The sequence below is a fragment of the Monodon monoceros genome, unplaced genomic scaffold (assembly GCF_005190385.1).
Source record: "Monodon monoceros isolate NGI ecotype Baffin Bay Population unplaced genomic scaffold, NGI_Narwhal_1 Super_Scaffold_3, whole genome shotgun sequence".
Lineage (NCBI taxonomy): Eukaryota > Metazoa > Chordata > Mammalia > Artiodactyla > Monodontidae > Monodon > Monodon monoceros.
This window is the reverse complement of record NW_021703780.1, coordinates 64116935-64134672: the sequence shown is the minus strand read 5'-3', so window position 1 is coordinate 64134672 and position 17738 is coordinate 64116935. Positions and strand designations below refer to the sequence as shown.

General features: G+C 43.3%; 1 protein-coding gene and 1 pseudogene across 2 annotated transcripts in view; one reads left to right on the top strand and one right to left on the bottom strand.

Moving 5' to 3' along the window:
• RHOA (ras homolog family member A) overlaps positions 1-17441 on the top strand; it is a 51951-nt gene extending 34510 nt beyond the window's left edge. For both annotated transcript variants that reach the window (XM_029241984.1, XM_029241983.1), the window contains 4 exons: positions 6358-6515; positions 10499-10619; positions 14512-14642; positions 16181-17441. In XM_029241984.1, coding sequence (XP_029097817.1) covers positions 6360-6515; positions 10499-10619; positions 14512-14642; positions 16181-16354 — 582 coding nt within the window. In that variant the 5' untranslated portion in view covers positions 6358-6359 and the 3' untranslated portion in view covers positions 16355-17441. The remainder of the gene's footprint in view (positions 1-6357; positions 6516-10498; positions 10620-14511; positions 14643-16180) is intronic.
• LOC114906962 lies at positions 4537-5327 on the bottom strand (annotated as a pseudogene).
• Positions 17442-17738: the final 297 nt, after the last annotated feature.

Here is a 17738-nt window from a genome sequence, read left to right as displayed (position 1 = left end):
ATGTAGCCTCTTAGTTGCTTTTCTTGGACACCCATTTCTATTTACATATGGATGGGAAATATATTGCAATATTGGTTGTCTTGTTTTCTTTGTTAACAGTAACTGCTTAATGTAATTTGCTGATATTTGGTTCACAGCCAGAACACATTGTTTTTTGAGATCTGAGGAAAGGCTGGTTTTGTGATGCAGAGAACATAAACTCCGAATGGGTACTTTCTGTGCCCTTTTAGCACCATGAGAGAGCTCCTTTCGACTTGAGTGAGGGTAGCACAGTAACTTATGCTGAAGGTTTTGAACTGAGGAAAAATATAAAGAACTTTTAAAAGAAATATACAGTCGCTTGCATACTATTACAAGTAACTTAAATAGATATAATTGACTGTTACTGGAAAAATAAACCTCTACTCAAAGCTCTTAAGAATTATATCTGAAACAATTCAGACTCTAGAAATAGAAAATGATACATCTGGCAGATAGACTGCAGAGAGCTCAGTGTGATTTCCTTTCTCAAGCTGGCAAGCCATGTACTTTAAAAGATACTGGATTATAACAAAGTGGAAAGGAAAGATACTAGAGTAAAAAAATTCCTGGGTCATTTCAGGAAAAATTAGTGAGTTTCATTTTCTGATGTTTGTACTTTTCACATCTGATCAACAACTCTGGTTGTATTGCCAGACTCCTAGCATCCCAGAAATTACCTTGTAATTGTAGGCTTTCATTTTCATTTTATCCCATAATCACTTGTGATTTCTGTCTTTGTCATCAGTAGAAGCTGAATGGTTTTATACTTTTCCTGGGCAAAATGTTCCCCAGGGAAAATTTTCAAGAGCCTTTTTGGTTGCTCCCTGGTTTTTTTTTGTTTGTTTTTTTTTTGCGGTACGCGGGCCTCTGACTGTTGTGGCCTCTCCCATTGTGGAGCACAGGCTCCAGATGCGCAGGCTTAGCGGCCATGGCTCACGGGCCTAGCAGCTCCGCGGCATGTGGGATCTTCCCGGACCGAGGCACGAACCCGTGTCCCCTGCATTGGCAGGCAGACTCTCAACCACTGCACCACCAGGGAAGCCCACTCCCTGGCATTTTCACTTTGTGTGTCCTTAACCACATTAGATTTAGAGGAATTATTTCTTGAGAATTGAGTGCTTTCTAGGAAGGATGCTATTCAAAGATAGCAGCCTTTTTTTGAACCAGGGAAGTTCCTGATGCATTTTGTTTGCATCCTGGAAAGTCCTGGTTCCTTGACTTTGGGCATAAACCAGTACCAAGTTAGGCCTGAGATGGGTAAAGTATATAAAGTCTTGGCATGAATTTTAGAGCATGAGAAAAAGTAGAAAATGGTTTGTGAATCCTTTCAAGATGTTAGCAGTCAGACTGAATATAGAGGAAGGACTTTTAAAGAGGTAAATTCATGGGCTTCCCTGGTGGCGCAGTGGTTGAGAGTCCGCCTGCCGATGCAGGGGACACAGGTTCGTGCCCCAGTCCGGGAGGATCCCACGTGCCGCGGAGCGGCTGGGCCCGTGAGCCATGGCCGCTGAGCCTGCGTGTCCAGAGCCTGTGCTCCGCAACGGGAGAGGCCACAACAGTGAGAGGCCTGCGTACTGCAAAAAAAAAAAAAAAAAAATTTAGTTTCTAAAGTTTCCTTCATGTACCCCAATGGATTGTCTCATCCACTCCAGTTTGAGAAACATTCCCTTCAGACAACATGATTTTGTCAGTGAGTATGTATTGTTGAGAATTAGTTTGACTATAGGTAATGGGGACCTGAAAAATACTACCTTAAACAAGACAGTTATTTTTCCTTCACATAAAAGAAGTGTGGAAGTAGGCAGTTGGGCTGAGATGGTGGCTCTCAAGATATCTGGGACCTAGGCTCCTTCTACCCTTTATTCCTCCAACTCTAGGGTGTGGCACTCATCTTCATATTCTAGGACGACTTTTTCTAAACAGCCCAGACCCCAGATTTAAGCAGCAGGAAGGAGGAAGAGGGTGAGAAGGGCATGAGACTTCAACTTTAAGGAAGACTTCCTGGAAGTCCCACAAAATACTGATTACATCTCAGGGGTAGAATTACAAAGTGAACTACATGGCCATACCTAATATAAGGGAAGCTAAGAAATATAGTCTTTTAGCTGGGCAACAAAGTGCACAACTAAAAATTGGAGTGCTGTTCTAAGAGGTAATAGTGGGAATTAGGGTTGACCACTAGTCTGTGCCAAATGGAGGGAGTCTTTATGCTTTTCTTTTCTTTTCTTTTTTATTAACAGCTTTATTAAATATCCACATACCTTACAATTCACCCATTTAAAGTGTACAGTTCATTTGTATATAGAATATTCATAGAGTTGTGCAATCATCTGAGAATGATTTTGGAAAAATTTCATCACCCTATAAAGAAACCCCTCTATTCGCTTGGTAGTCATTCCCTATTCCTCCAACTCCCTTCCCCTGGCAATCACCAGTCTACTTTCTATCTCTGCATTTGCCCATTCTGGACATTTCAAATGAGTTACACAGTATGTGGTTCTTTTTAGCTAGCTTCTTTCACAAATTGTAATGTTTTTAAGGTTCATCCATGTTGTAGCATGTACTAGTATTCCCCACACACACTGAATAATTGCTGAATAATATTACATTGTGTAGATAAATCACATTTTATCCATTCATCAGTTGTTAGACATTTGGTTTGTTTCTGCTTTTTGATGATGATGAATAATGCTGCTGTGAACATTCATGTAAAGTTTTTGTGTGGACACGTTTCCATTTCTCTTAGAGTAGAATTGCTGGGTCATAGATCTAGTCGGATCCTTTGCCCATTTTTTAAAATTAATTAATTTATTTATTTCTGCGTTGGGTCTTCGTTGCTGCGTGCAGGCTTTATCTAGTTGCATCAAGCTGCTCTTCGTTGTGGTGCGTGGGCTTCTTGTTGCAGTGGCTTCTCTTGTTCCGGAGCACGGGCTCTAGGCACGCGGGTTTCAGTAGTTGTGACGTGCGGGCTTAGTTGCTCTGAGGCACGTGGAATCTTCCTGGACCAGGGCTTGAACCCGTGTACCCTGCATTGGCAGGCGGATTCTTAACCAGTGTGCCACCAGGAAAGTCCCCTTTGCCCATTTTTAAATTGGATTATTTGTCTAGCTATTATTGAGTTGTAGGAGTTCTTTATATATTCTGGGTCTAAATCAACCTTGACTGCAATGAGAGACTCTGAGCCAGACTACCAACCTAAGCTGCTTTTTTTGTTGTTCAGTTGTAAGACTTTTTTATGTATTCTAGATACAAGTCCCTTATCAGATATGTTATTTGCAAACATTGCTCCTATTCTGTGGGTTGTCTTCTCATTTTCTTGATGCTATCTCTTTAACCACAAAAGTTTAAAAAATTTTTATGAAGTCCAGTTTATCTTTTTCCTTTGGTTCCTGGTGATGGATATATTTGTGAATATACTATCCACAGTATATTGTGATAAATATATTATTCACAATAACCAAAAGGTGGAAGCAACCCAAGTGTCAGCAGATGAATGAATAAATAAGATGTGGTATATACATATTGATACAATGGAATATTATTCAGTCTTAAAGGAAATTCTGACACATGCTACGAAGTGAAGAAACCTCGAAGACATTATGTTTAGTGAAATAAGCCAGTCACAAAAGGACAAATGCTGTATGATTCCACTTACAAGAGGTAGCTATAGTAGTAAAATTCATAGAGGCAGAAAGTAGAATGGTGGTTGCCAGAGGGGAGGTAGGGGAAATGGGGAGTTATTGTTTAATGAATATAGAACTTAGGTTTTGGAAGGTGAAAAAAGGTCTGGAAATGGATGGTGGTGATGGTTGCACAACAGTGTTGAATGTGAGTAATGCCACCAAAGTTATTACTTAAGATTTGTTTAAGTGGTAGATTTTATGTATATTTTACTGCGTTTTTTTTCTTTCTTTCTTTTTTTTCTCTGCGTTGGGTCTTGCTGCACGCGGGCTTTCTCTGGTTGAGGTGAGTGGGGACTACTCTTCGTTGCGGTGCGTGGGCTTCTCATTGTGGTGGCTTCTCTTTGCTGCAGAGCACAGGTGGGCTCTAGGCACGTGGGCTGCAGTAGCTGTGGCACACCGGCTCAGTAGTTGTGGCTCGCGGGCTCTAGAGTGCAGGCTCAGTGGTTGTGGCACACAGGCTTACTTGCTCTGCGTTATGTGGGATCTTCCCAGACCAGGGCTTGAACCCTTGTACCCTGCACCGGCAGGCAGGTTCTTAACCACTGCACCACCAGGGAAGCCCTACTACGTTTTTTGTTTTTGGCTGGTTAATTTAAAAATGTCTTTTGTGGTTTTAGCTCTTACATTTGGGTCTGTAATCCATCTTGAGTTAATTTTGTATATGATGTGAGGTAGAGTTCTAATTTCCTTCTTTTGTATATATCTATTCAGTTGTCTCAGCACCATTTGTTGAAAAGGCTGTTTTTCCTCTATTGGATTGTCTTGGCATCCTCGTTGAAAATGGTTTGACCCTAAGGTGAGGGATTATTTCTGGATTCTCACTTCTACTCTATTGATCTATGCATGTCTTTTTTTTTTTTTACCACAGCACTAAGTTTTATTAGGGATTTCATTAAGGTAAAATCTCTAGGATTAAAGGAGTCAGTTAGGGGGCGCACAAAGCCCACGAAGCCTCCTCAGATCTCATAGTGAAACACTAGCTCAGGTTCTTTGTTGGGATTGCCACCTCGTTCCAGATACAGATTGTTGTAAGGATACTGCTTTGGCCCCACAGGCTGGTAAGTGGGGTAAGTCTCCCTTACCCAAAACATGAACAGCATGAAGGCCACGAAGCCGAAGAGGTGCTTACACATAAGATTGCAAGAAACAGGAGTGGGGGACATGTCCACACGGTTCCTGATATACATGTCTAGGTCCCAGTGCATCGGTTCACCCCAGTTCAGCCACAGGTCTGGGTGGTCCCAGTCATACCATGGGTCCCTCTCCTGCTGTGAGTGGTCAGGGAGCTTCAGGTAATCACCATACCTGTCCGTGCACCCATTGGCACCACGTTTCGGGCTGCCCTTTGCAGCCATCGGACTCCCAGGACCCCCGCCCTGGCTGCTGCCGTCTTCACCTTCCTGTTTCATCCCGCATATGCACAAAGACCTATACGTCTGTCTTTATGACAGTGCAACACTGTCTTGATTACTGTACCTTCATAGTAAGTTTTGAAATCAGGAAGTGTAAGTCCTGCAACTTTGCTCTTCATTTTTATGATTGTTTTGGCCATTCTGGGTCCATTGAATTTCCATGTGCATTTTCTGATCAGTTGTCAATTTCTGCAAAGAAGCCAGCTGGGATTTTGATAGGGATTGTGTTGAATCTGTAGATTAATTTGGAAGATATTGCCATTTAACAATATTGTCTTTTAGTCCATAAACATGAATGTCTTTCCATTTATTTAGATCTTTAGTTTCTCTCAACATTGTTTTTTTAAGTTTTCAAGAGTATGTTTTGTACTTCTTTTGTTAAATTTATTCCTATCTTGTTCTTTTTGATGCTATTGTAAGTGAAATTGTTTTCTTAAATTCATTTTCAGTTTGTTCATTGCTAGGGAATAGAAATACAATTGATTTTTGTATGTTGACCTTGTATCCTGCAACCTTGCTGAATTTATTAGTTCTAATAGTTTTTTAGTGGATTCCTTAGGATTTCCCATATGTAAGATTATGTCATCTGCAAATTAAGATAATTTTACTTCTTTTCCAATCTGGATGTCTTTTATATTGCCTTTTGCGTAATTGCTAGAACCTCCTTAGAAGTGGCAAGAGTGGATTTTCCTGTCTTGTTCCTGATCTTGGGGAAAGCTTTCAATGTGTTCACCATTAAGTATAATGTTAATTATGGGGTTTTTGTTTGTTTGTTTAAAGAATTATGTTGCATTCTTTTTTAAAAAAATATTTATTTTTGGCTGTGTTGGGTCTTCGTTTCTGTGTGAGGGCTTTCTCTAGTTGGGGCAAGCGGGGGCCACTCTTCATCGCGGTGCGCAGGCCTCTCACTATCGCGGCCTCTCATCGCGGAGCACAGGCCCAGTAGTTGTGGCTTATGGGCCTAGTTGCTCTGCGGCATGTGGGATCCTCCCAGACCAGGGCTGGAACCCGTGTCCTCTGCATTGGCAGGCAGATTCTCAACCACTGCGCCACCAGGGAAGCCCCCTAGTTATGGATTTTTGGTATGACTTTTTGGTGCCAAGTGGAAAGGTATACTAACATTTTATATTTTGGTGTGCTACTAGAGGCTTGTGCTCCATGGTCAGAAAAGTGTGTGCCATAGACTGAAGCTATTACAGCTTCTTGTGCATTCTAGATAACGCTTTTGTCTTGTGTTTCAGCAATGGCTGCCATCCGGAAGAAACTGGTGATTGTTGGAGATGGAGCCTGTGGCAAGACTTGCTTGCTCATTGTCTTTAGCAAGGACCAGTTCCCAGAGGTGTATGTACCTACAGTGTTTGAGAACTATGTGGCAGATATTGAAGTGGACGGAAAGCAGGTGAGTATACTTTTCATAACAACTGGTACTATTTTGCATGTTAGGCTATTCATAGAGCCTGGAGAGAATTAGGCCTTTTTGTCTCTTCAGTACACTATATAACAATAACAAAAATGTTAGAATGAGAAATCCATTCTCATCCTGCCTTTTAGCTCAATTTTGTTCATTTTTAACTGTTACCATCTAGACTTTGTCCACATTCATATGTATTTCACAGGGGGAAGCCTTAGAATATGTGTTCTTTCCAGCTTTATTTATATTTGAAATTTAGTTTGTTGCCAAATGGATCATACTAAAATGAACCTCTTTGTATGGATGGACTTTTTTTTCTGTCATAGTATTTCATTAAGTGCTGAAGTTTGAGATTACTAGGTCAACGGGTCCTTATTGATTATGCTTCTAAAGGGTTGTACTGATGTATACCACCAGCAGTGTCAAACAACATTGACACATTTAATTTTTTTCATGTTTTTTTACTTTAACATAAACAGGCTGCTACATTTGCTTCAATTACCTGTCACTGGTGGTGAGGACAGTGTTTCCTCCTGTCTGCCCTGAAAGCCCACCAGCAAGACTGGGGCAAAGCTCTTCTGGAATTAGATTTTTTTTTTCCTCTTCTGCTCCCTTTTGTTGTCAAAATAATATTTTATCCAGATTCCTATACATCTTTTGAAGAGGAATGAAATTCTCATTGCAAATGGGTTAGCTGAAAAGAAAACTAGAACAAGGGGCTCTTTTCCAACACACTCAGTCCTCTTAAGGCATTCAGTCACATGTCTCATGCTGCTAGCACCTAATTTATTGGCTTCCACAATTCTGTCTCCTTTCTTCCTTCTCATATTCTTGCTTTACCTGTTATCCCTTTCTGTCCCAGTATTACCTAGCCTCATTTTGTGGGACTGTGTAATGGAAAGCACATTAGGCCAGCTGCTTAGAATTCTAGAGTCCCTCATAGGGTATCTTGATACTTCTATGACCATGAGTAAGCTGCCTAATCTTTGAGCTACTTTCATTTGTAAAGTTGTTTAAGCTATTTTACAGTTGACATTGGGGGTCTGTGAAGTGACTGAAGGTATTTGGAAGCACCAAAGCACTTGACAAGTTGGTCTGAACAAGAGCATACTCAGAACCGTCTTTTATAGTTTATCCAGTTGCCGTGTGGGCCACAATGATTGCTCTCATGCCATTAGGAACCCCAAGGCACCCTTCTTGTCAAGAATGGATGAAAAAAACACATGAATTCCAGCGTAACAGAACTTTGTCTGGGTCCTACCTTGCAGGTGGCCCATCAGTACTGTGTTGCCAATTCAATTTTCAGTCAGTTCTCTGCATGATGCTTGAATACAGGGTTTCTGTGGGCCTGATAGGAAGATTGGTTTTGTGTAGAGACAGGGCCCAATTGTGAGAAGCTGGGTGAAAATGTGCTGAGATCTTTGGGCCTGCTGTCACATAACAGCCCTCTCATCTAATTTAGATTGATTGCCATGCATACACAGAAAGACCCAGTGGCTTGAGGAAAACAGGATTAGGTTGGTATTTTCATAGCACATTTCTCAAAAGCCTACTTGAATGTATATTGCTGGTTTTATCTTGTCATTCACAGAATGACAGCTGTTGGTTGCTATGTGTCTGTGACCATCATTTGGGAGAGTCTTTTCCACCTGTGGCAGTATATATGTTTTGGGGATAGTAATGACTCTTCTTTTGTCTTTGAAACATCATCTGTGCCTTGGTGTCTTGGAATGACCAGGATCTTACCTTTAAGAAATTTAGGGACTTTGGGACTTCCTTGGCGGTCCAGTGGTTAAGACTCCATGCTCCCAGTGCAGGGGGCCCAGGTTTGATCCCTAGTCAGGGAACTAGATCCTGCATGCCACAACTAAAAGATCCTACATGCCACAACTAAAAGATCCTACATGCCACAACTAAAAGATCCCACGTGCCCCAACAAAGATCTTGCACATGGCAACAAAGATTCCATGTGCCACGACTAAGACCCAGCACAGCCAAAGAAACAAACAAATGAATAAATAACTTTTTAAGAAATAAAAAGAAATGTAGGGACTTACAAACCTTGAGACCTGTTGCAGCCAAATAAATAAATAAATATTTTTTAAAAAGGAAATTTAGGAACTTTGACTTATAAACCTTGAGGAATGGTCTATGAATATGTTTCTTGCTCTGCCAACCTTGAACGTGCCTGACGCTGGCAAAATAGGGGAGCCCTTCACCCAGGGAGAGAAACCCTGAAAGAAAGGTACTTGATCTGGAAGAGGGTATCACAGTCTAGCTACCTACCTTAGAGCAAGTCGGTAGCCCCAGAGTGGGAGAGGGCACCTCCTGCAAATATTCTCATAAAAGTATGCACTAACAGAGCCTAGGGAACTATCCAAAATTCTAGGTGATCATGGTCCAAGAAATAGACCTGCCAAAAATACAAAGGCCCATTCTGACATGGGACAGTCCTGACACCCTGAAATCATTTATCAGGAGACAATCAGAGTTGGCTGTTGTGTCTGACTGAACACCCATGAGGTGTGGAGGAGCCAGAGGAGTGGGATTTGGCAGAGAATGAATGCGCTGTACCATCCTGAGATCAGACCAGCTGTGAGGATTGGGCATCAGTATGTCACAGATTCCTATACCAAGCTGATGGTATGTGTGTGTGACAGAGACGCAATGGGACGTGTGGAAGTTGTGAGTGACATATCCTGGGACAGAGGTTCAAGGTGGAAGAGATAATTAGCCATCAACTTTAAGGTAGGAATAATATTTAGAAACTCTGAAATATGGGCTCTGAAAGTGTTAGGAATAGAAGGCTATCCTAGGCATTGGAGGGAGAACTCCTTGAGCCCCAAAGGGCTCCTGAGCAAAGGGTGTTAAAAATCCACTGTGACTGTAAGAAGTGGTGACAGGGCTGACTGCAGTGCTGGACAGTGTGGAAGCGGGGCTATGTCCAGAGCCCAGACATCAGCTTGCCCTCCTACCACTGGAAAGTGAGTAGGTTCCCAGGTGTGAAAGGATTACCCTCCTACCTATGTGATGCTTTCATTCAGCCATTCATACATTTTTTTTGAGCAGTAAAGGCAGAGCCATAGGCCTTTCTTGTCAGCTCAGACCTTGCCTAACACCCAGGATAGTGTCTTTTCTTACCCATCAACTCAAATACAGTCTTGTTTCCACGTTTCCATGTTGGAGCAGAATGATGAGACAAAGTAAGGAAATGGTTGAGTGAGAATGTATTAGGAAAAGTTACTTGTTCCGTTTTTTCCCTCTCTTGCCTTGTATACCTAGTAGCATGTTGTTTACAGTTGATTTCCCCTCTTGTTCATTCACTTTCTTTCCTATGTAGAATGTTATTTGTAATTAAGTACTTATAAGCTACAAAGTTTTTTGTTTGTTTATTTATTTGGTCGCATTGGGTCTTCGTTGCTGTGCGTGGGCTTTCTCTAGTTGCGTCGAGCGGGCGCTACTCTTCGTTGTGGTGCGCGGGCTTCCCGTTGCAGTGACTTCTCTCGTTGCAGAGCACAGGCTGTAGGCACACGGGCTTCAGTAGTTGTGGCTCACGGGCTCTAGCGCGCAGGCTCAGTAGTTGCAGCACATGGGCTCAGCTGCTCCACGGCATGTGAGATCTTCCCAGACCAGGGATCGAACCCGTGTCCCCCTGCATTGGCAGGTGGATTCTTAACCACTGCGCCACCAGAGAAGTCCCTACAAAGTTATTTTTAACTTGACATTTTGAATTAGGTACGTTATTCAATTCTAGCATCTGTTTATAAAATTTGCAATTTTGAGAAATTTCAACCTAAAACAATTTAAATACCCCTTCCGACCTTCAGGCTTGATTCTAATAAAAGTGAACACTTCTGTATTTTACTATTTTGGACAGTCTATCATTTGAAGGTACTGTGTTAAGTGTCACTTCTTCTGCAAGTAAATGGTGGGATTAACCTGCACTCTTATGTTTATTTTTCCTATCATAGGTAGAGTTGGCTTTGTGGGACACAGCTGGGCAGGAAGATTATGATCGCTTGAGGCCTCTCTCCTACCCGGATACTGATGTTATACTGATGTGTTTCTCCATTGACAGCCCTGATAGTTTAGGTGAGTAGCCCTGCAGCCTGATGTTTGTCACTGCCTGTGTGCCTGGCCGACCTTTGGTTTCTCAGGTCCTTTCTGGGCATAAAGTGACTGAAAAGCAGACATGAGTTTCAGAGAAAGAATCATCACTGGCCAGAGTCCTAGAGCCTTGGGACTGTAGAGCCTGAGCCCTGAGTCCCTTTTCAGCCTAGGTCTCCCATGACTGCCATGTCTACCTTGTAGAGTAGTTGGGTTCCGAATACAAAGCTATTTTTTGTCTTTTTTTGGTTGGGGGTGGGGGGGCTGCGCTGCACAGCTTGCCCCGACCAGAGCATTGAACCTGCACCCTCAGCAGTGAAAGCGTGGAGTCCTAACCACTGGACCACCAGGGCATTCCCCAAAGCTATTTTTTGGACTAAGATTTGGGGAAGGTATTCTTTGGGTGTCCACACCTTTTTTCAGTACTTGATATTGAGCCTGCTGCTTCCCAAAATCTAGACCGACTGATGACTTGGTGATTCCTGGTAATGTTTCTAAGCCCTATTTTAGCCGTTTTATAAAGTGTCTTAGCTAATAGAGACTTGAACCTGACATTCCACTAGCTTAGTTGGCCACATGTTTCAGAAGCTGCTTTCCTTCATAAAAAGAGGGAATGATGCTGACCTCACACTTTGCAAAACAAGGCAGCAAGGCCTGAAACAGAACGTGCTTTCAGTTTGTACTGAAGATGACGAAATGTCTTGCTTGGTGCTGCAGTGCTCTGTTTTTACAGGGCAGCATGTGTGCCAAGGAGATTATCATTAACGCAGATGACTGTTGAGGACCTGCTGGTGGCCTGGGCTGTTGCTGGGGAGTTAGGGTTAGAGTGAGCCTTTCTGTGTCATGCTTGTACTCACTTTAATGACAGTACTGGGGGAGGTGCTCCGAGACTTTGAACCACTTGCTCAAGGTCATGCAGCCCAAGGAGCCAAGCTGAGATTGAGTCCCCTGTGCAATATCTCCCAGAACTGAGACAGAGTGGGTGCTCTCTGCCATTGTTTCACTTTGGTTCATTTTTAACAGTTGTGTTTTAGTTTTGGTTTTCAAATTAATCTGCCTTCCTTTGCGGGGACTGTTAGAAGCCCCTAGAGGCTGAGCTTTAGAGAGAAAGTGGAGCCATGTGACACCTTCCCCTCAGACACACACATCATGGACTTTGCCTATAGGAATGAGGAGGATTGTGTGCCCTTTGCCGCCTCATCCAAGGTATAATCCTTTAGGGACAAAAGTACCTTCAGAGCAAAAAAGTTACTCTTCTTCAGTCTCACATTTTTCTTTTAAGACTGTGTCTGCTGGTCTCGAAGGAAGTCTTCAGCTTTTGACCTCTGTTTGTTTACTATGACTTGTTTCTTGCTATCCTCTCCCCCAGAGGGCAGGTTCTAGGGAGGAGAGCAGAGGTAGAAAGAAAAGAGGCAAAGAGAGATTGATCTCCCTCTCTGAAATACAAACATACCTAGAGAGACTGCTGGTCACTGCAGTAGTATGATAGGTAGGTAGCGCCCCTTTGCTGAGCTGACTAAATTAGCTTGGTTTTGCCAAGGGCCTTTTAAAAGTTCTCTTATCTTGGCTAGGGAGTAGGAGAGAAGTCCACTGGTAGTTTGCCCTAGTAAAATGTGTCTTGGGAACTCAAACGTCTATATCAAGAAACTGAAAAGCTAATGTGAACCTAATGCTGGACTTTGTTTTTACCTGGTTGGATGTTAGACCATGGCACTGAGTCTAGGTGTAGGATAACAAGTTTGATCAGCAATCAGAATGTTGGTGTGCAGGTTTCAGCCCTGTTGCTGGCCAACCCTGTGACAGTAGTTTACTTTTTGGAACCTCTGCTGTCTCACTGGCAGTTGGTCTAGAGTCTAGATTCTAGTTGAGGCCTGGGGTCAACAAACTTATGTAAAAGGCCAAATAGTAAATATTTTAGGTTTTGTTGGCCATGTGTTCTCTGTTGGATCTCCTGAACTTTGCCACAACTACTCAACTCTGCTGTTGTAGCACAACAGAGCTTGGCTCTGTTCCAGTAAAACTTCACGTATAAAAGTAGACTCCGGGCAAAATTTCATTTGCTGACCCTTGATCCTAGATAAGGATTCCTTTTCTCTGGCTTTATGGAATTCCCAGTGGCCCCTAAAGCACCCCAGTGTAAATCCATGTAAAGTGATGTGCCTGATATGATCAGATTACTTTGGAGGTGGGAGCAATCATAGGCGATTGCCATCACTGAATTAAAAAGTAAAAAATTATGTTTTAAAATCATTTATGAAAAGTGAAGATAAGACAGAGGCAATTCATTTCAGTTTACACGTCCTGAATTCCGGGGGGTGGGGGGGACTATTGGAGTAATAATTTTATATATTCAGCAAATAATTATTGAGTGCTTACTTATGGAACCTATATTCTAGATGAAGGGAGACAGAAGAGCAAAAACCACAGTAAATCTGATAGCAAGAAATGTTACAAATAACATTCATAGAGGTGGGTATGGAATAGGCCATGGTAGTATGCTGTTTTAGAAGATGACCATAGGATGGTCAGCCACCTCACTGAAAAGGAAACCTCTGAGCAGAGACCTGAAGTAGGTGAGGGAGGCCAACACAGATAGCCAACAAAAGAGCTTCCCAGGCAGAAGGAAGGAGTCCATTGTAGCTGTAGCAGAGGGAGTGGAGCAAGGGTTGCAGAGCCATGTGGTTAATGGTGTGGACCTCTCCTTTCATCATGAGTGAGATGGGAGCTTTTGGATGGTTTGAACAAAGGAGTGATGTGATCTCACCTTCTCTTTAAAGTGATCACTGTTGCACCTGAACTGAAAACTGACCACAGGGTGCAGAGATAAGAGCAAGATTCAGTGCTGAGGCTGTTTGCCTTCACTGTTAGATATGCTGGCCCTTGTCTCTTGATTGCTCTGCACTTCTCTGGGAACCCCTTTGTTCTAGAATAAGGCTTTGAGTTTTAAGTTGTCACATTAGTGATTGACTCTAGCCGCTATAGCAAAGGAGGAAGGAAGCAGACAGATGTCTGTCTTGTGTGCTGAAGAGTGGACTGTAGAATTACGAGTTTTCCTGACCTTGTTCATGTAGCTTCTGTACCTTCTAGCCAGAAGGCAGAACATCTTTTATATTCCAACTCCTGCCTTTTGGTCTTGAAGTCAGAGAGTGAACAGTTTACTCCTAAAATATAGTCTTATGATCAGTACCATTTAAATGATCATCGTACTAAGTATTCTGTACACATTGACTCAAAATAACCTCATGTAAGGTATTACTGTTATCCCCATTTTATAGTGTCATCCCTGACACTGAGATGTTCAAGGTAGTGGGTGTGTGAGGTTGAACCCAGGCCACTTGTCCACTAAATTACTACAGTATTGGCAAGAAGCTACAGCTGGTTATTACTCATTTTCAAAAGCCACTCAAGCCATTTGAAATACCAGTAATCCAAGGGTAGGTCATGCTGAGGGCCCATGAGTAAGTGTAGAGAAAACATGTGAACCCTGAGCCAGCTATAGCCCCAGAATGGGGACTCCTTCTGTAAGCTGTGGTCAGAAGCATCTGCCAGCAGTGACATGGATGGCTGGTGGGGAGCCTTCCTTCTTGGGGCAGGTGGCACCATTGTAGAGCCATCCTTTGCTCCTCCAGAGCCTTTACCTGGTGCCACCTCCAGAGGAGCTGAGCTCCTTGGTGGGACTGAGAAAAGCTGGTGATTCTGTGCTTAAGAGAAGGGGGGTTAGATTTTACCTTTTTCATGGTTTTGAAACTAGTGGAATTCCATTAAATGTCCGGCATGTTTCTCAAGAAGTTTCTTTGCAATTTAACTAGGGTTTTTGGAGATTCTTCAAGATAGAATTATATGTATCCCCAAATTATGTGCATTTTGCTTCTTTCAGAAAACATCCCAGAAAAATGGACTCCAGAAGTCAAGCATTTCTGTCCCAACGTGCCCATCATCCTGGTTGGGAACAAGAAGGATCTTCGAAATGATGAGCACACAAGGCGGGAGCTAGCCAAGATGAAGCAGGTATGGTCTAGGGCAGGGCTCTGTCTTCCTGTAGCATTCTTAAACTCGGGGCCTGGGTTCGAGGTTCAGGGAACCCAGCAGAAACCCCCAAAGACCAGGCTGTCTCAGAGAAAGTCCCAGAAGCCTCTCTCTGTCCATCCGGCCCTCACTGACTCGGGCCTGCATAGAGGGGGTCCCTAAAACTCCCTAGTCCTGTAAGATGGAACCTCTCTTGTGAGGTAGTGCTGTGCTCCAAAGATTGCCTGTCTGAGAAAGGACCATCACAGCAATAGTCAGTGCTTCAGATACAAGAACTTTATCAGGCTCTTGATTTCCCTCTCCAGTTATTACTTTCGTATATGTGAGGCTAAAGATAAATTGGTGGGAACTGAAGAATCAGGAAATCCTGATGGCAGGGAGTCCAAACAGAGAGCCCTAATGCCTTTATAAAAGTGATGGTGGGGCTTCCCTGGTGGCGCAGTGGTTGGGAGTCCACCTGCCGATTCAGGGGACACGGGTTCATGCCCTGGTCTGGGAGGATCCCACATGCCACGGAGCGGCTGGGCCCGTGAGCCATGGCCACTGGGCCCGTGCCTCCGGAGCCTGTGCTCTGCAACAGGAGAGGCCCGCGTACCGCAAAAAAAAAAAAAAAAAAAAAAAAGCATAAAAAAATTTTTTAAAAAGTGATGGTGGAGGTGACATCTTGGCTTCTCAGAAGCCAGGTGGCCCAATGATAGGACTTCCCCACTGCAGGAAGAGTGCCTTGAGGTGTTTTGCACGGGTTCTCCTGAGGTTTCTCTGTCTGAATGTGAAGGTCAGGATCTGTTTCCTTCCCTGAGCATTCAGTCCTCTGTGAAGCTAACTACAAGAAGACCCAAGGGCTTACCCTGGATCAACAGCTTGAGTAATTTTGCCCTTGATTCCCTCAACCCTCTAGGGCTTCTCTGGCCTTTCCTTTTCTCTCTACTTCCCAGAGAAGAGCATGTTTGACAGGGATTTTTTATATATTGGAGGTGGGGGTCACCCCATATGAGTGTCATAAGACAGAACTCAAATCTGGGAGTTCGGCAGCTTTTTTAAAAAAATTTTAATTAATTAATTTATTTATTTTTGGCTGCATTAGGTCGTTGTTGCTATGCGCGGGCTTTCTCTAGTTGCGGCGAGCGGGGGCTACTCTTCATGGCGGTGTGTGGGCTTCTCATTGTGGTGGCTTCTCTTATTGCGGAGCACGGGCTCTAGGTGCGCAGGCTTCAGTAGTTGTGGTGCGCGGGCTTCAGTAGTTGTGGCACACGGGCTTCAGTAGCTGTGGCTCGCGGGCTCTAGAGCGCAGGCTCAGTAGTTATGGCTCACAGGCTTAGTTGCTCCGCAGCACATGGGATCTTCTCAGACCAGGGCTCGAACCCGTGTCCCCTGCATTGGCAGGCGGATTCTTAACCACTAAACCACCAGGGAAGCCCTCGGCAGCTTTTTAAAAGCAGTCTTTGAGATGAATTTGGATACACCTACTTACTATATGTATGTAACGCTGTTAACTAAAAGTGCTCTCTTCTCTTTGCTAGGAGCCAGTGAAACCGGAAGAAGGCAGAGATATGGCAAACAGGATTGGTGCTTTTGGGTACATGGAGTGTTCAGCAAAGACCAAAGATGGAGTGAGGGAGGTTTTTGAAATGGCCACGAGAGCGGCTCTGCAAGCCAGACGTGGGAAGAAAAAATCTGGGTGCCTTGTCTTGTGAAACCCTGCTGCAAGCACAGCCCTCATGCGGTTAATTTTGAAGTGCTGTTTATTAATCTTAGTGTATGATTACTGGCCTTTTTCATTTATCTATAATTTACCTAAGATTACAAATCAGAAGTCATCTTGCTACCAGTATTTAGAAGCCAACCATGATTATTAATGATGTCCAACCCACCTGACCCACCAGGGTCCTTCTGACACTGCTCTAACAGCCCTCCTCTGCACTCCCACGTGACACACTAGGCGCTAATTCAAGGAATTTCCTAACTTCTTGCTTCTTTCTAGAAAGAGAAACAGTTGGTAACTTTTGTGAATTAGGCTGTAACTACTTTATAGCTAACATGTCCTGCCTATCATCTTTCAGCTGCAAGGTACTCTGGTGAGTCACCACTTCAGAGCTTTACTCATTTTAACAGATTTCATTGGCATAGCTCTGGGTGGCAATCCAGTTTTTTGAAAATGTGCTCAGCCAGAAAGGCCCAAGTCCACGCAGCTGTGGCAAAGTTACAGTTCTGTGGTTTCATGTTAGTTACCTTATAGTTACTGTGTAATTAGTGCCGCTTAATGTATGTTACCAAAAATAAATATATCTACCCCAGACTAGATGTAGTATTTTTTGTATAATTGGATTTCCTAATACTGATATTTGTCATCCTCACAGAAAGTGTATTGGTTTTTTTTTAAAAAAAGAAAGTGTATTTGAAAATAAAGTCAGATGGAAAATTCATTTTTTAAATTCCTGTTTTGTCAGTTTCTCTGATAAAAGATGGCCATGTCTCCCCTTTTCGGCCCCACATATTCCAGTACCCCCTTCCCCAGAGCTGGGCTAAGTAAATAGGAATTTGGTTTTACGCCTGAGGCACTTAGATAATTCAGAAGGTGGCATAACCTGTCTCACCTGGACTGCAGGGTCTGGCTCTAGTTCACAGTGCTCTTTCTTCTCACTGTATCCAGGTTCCCTCCCAGAGGAGCCACCAGTTCTCTTGGGTGGCCCACGGTTTCTCTGTCCTCTCCAGCTGACTAAACTTTTTTTCTGTACCAGTTAATTTTTCCAACTACTAATAGAATAAAGGCAGTTTTCTAAACTTCCTGTATCCTGGTGTTTGTGTTGGCTCTCTCCAGGGCTGGGAATGGAGGATGAATTCTGCCTAGCTCACCTTGGAAGGTTCCTTCAGGGGGCAAAGTACCGGCTTGCCCACCCCCACCCCAAAGCTGGCACTAACCTGGCTTCTCCCAAAGAGGTGGAAGTGATTATCTTATGTCACATTCAAGTTCAGAGTAGGGTGGGGTAGGGAATGCAGCCGACTGAGGGGTACTCCAAGCAGTCGTTCTTCTGGACAAATCTTAGTGTGATATTTTCCTCTTTTTACTACCTGTCCATT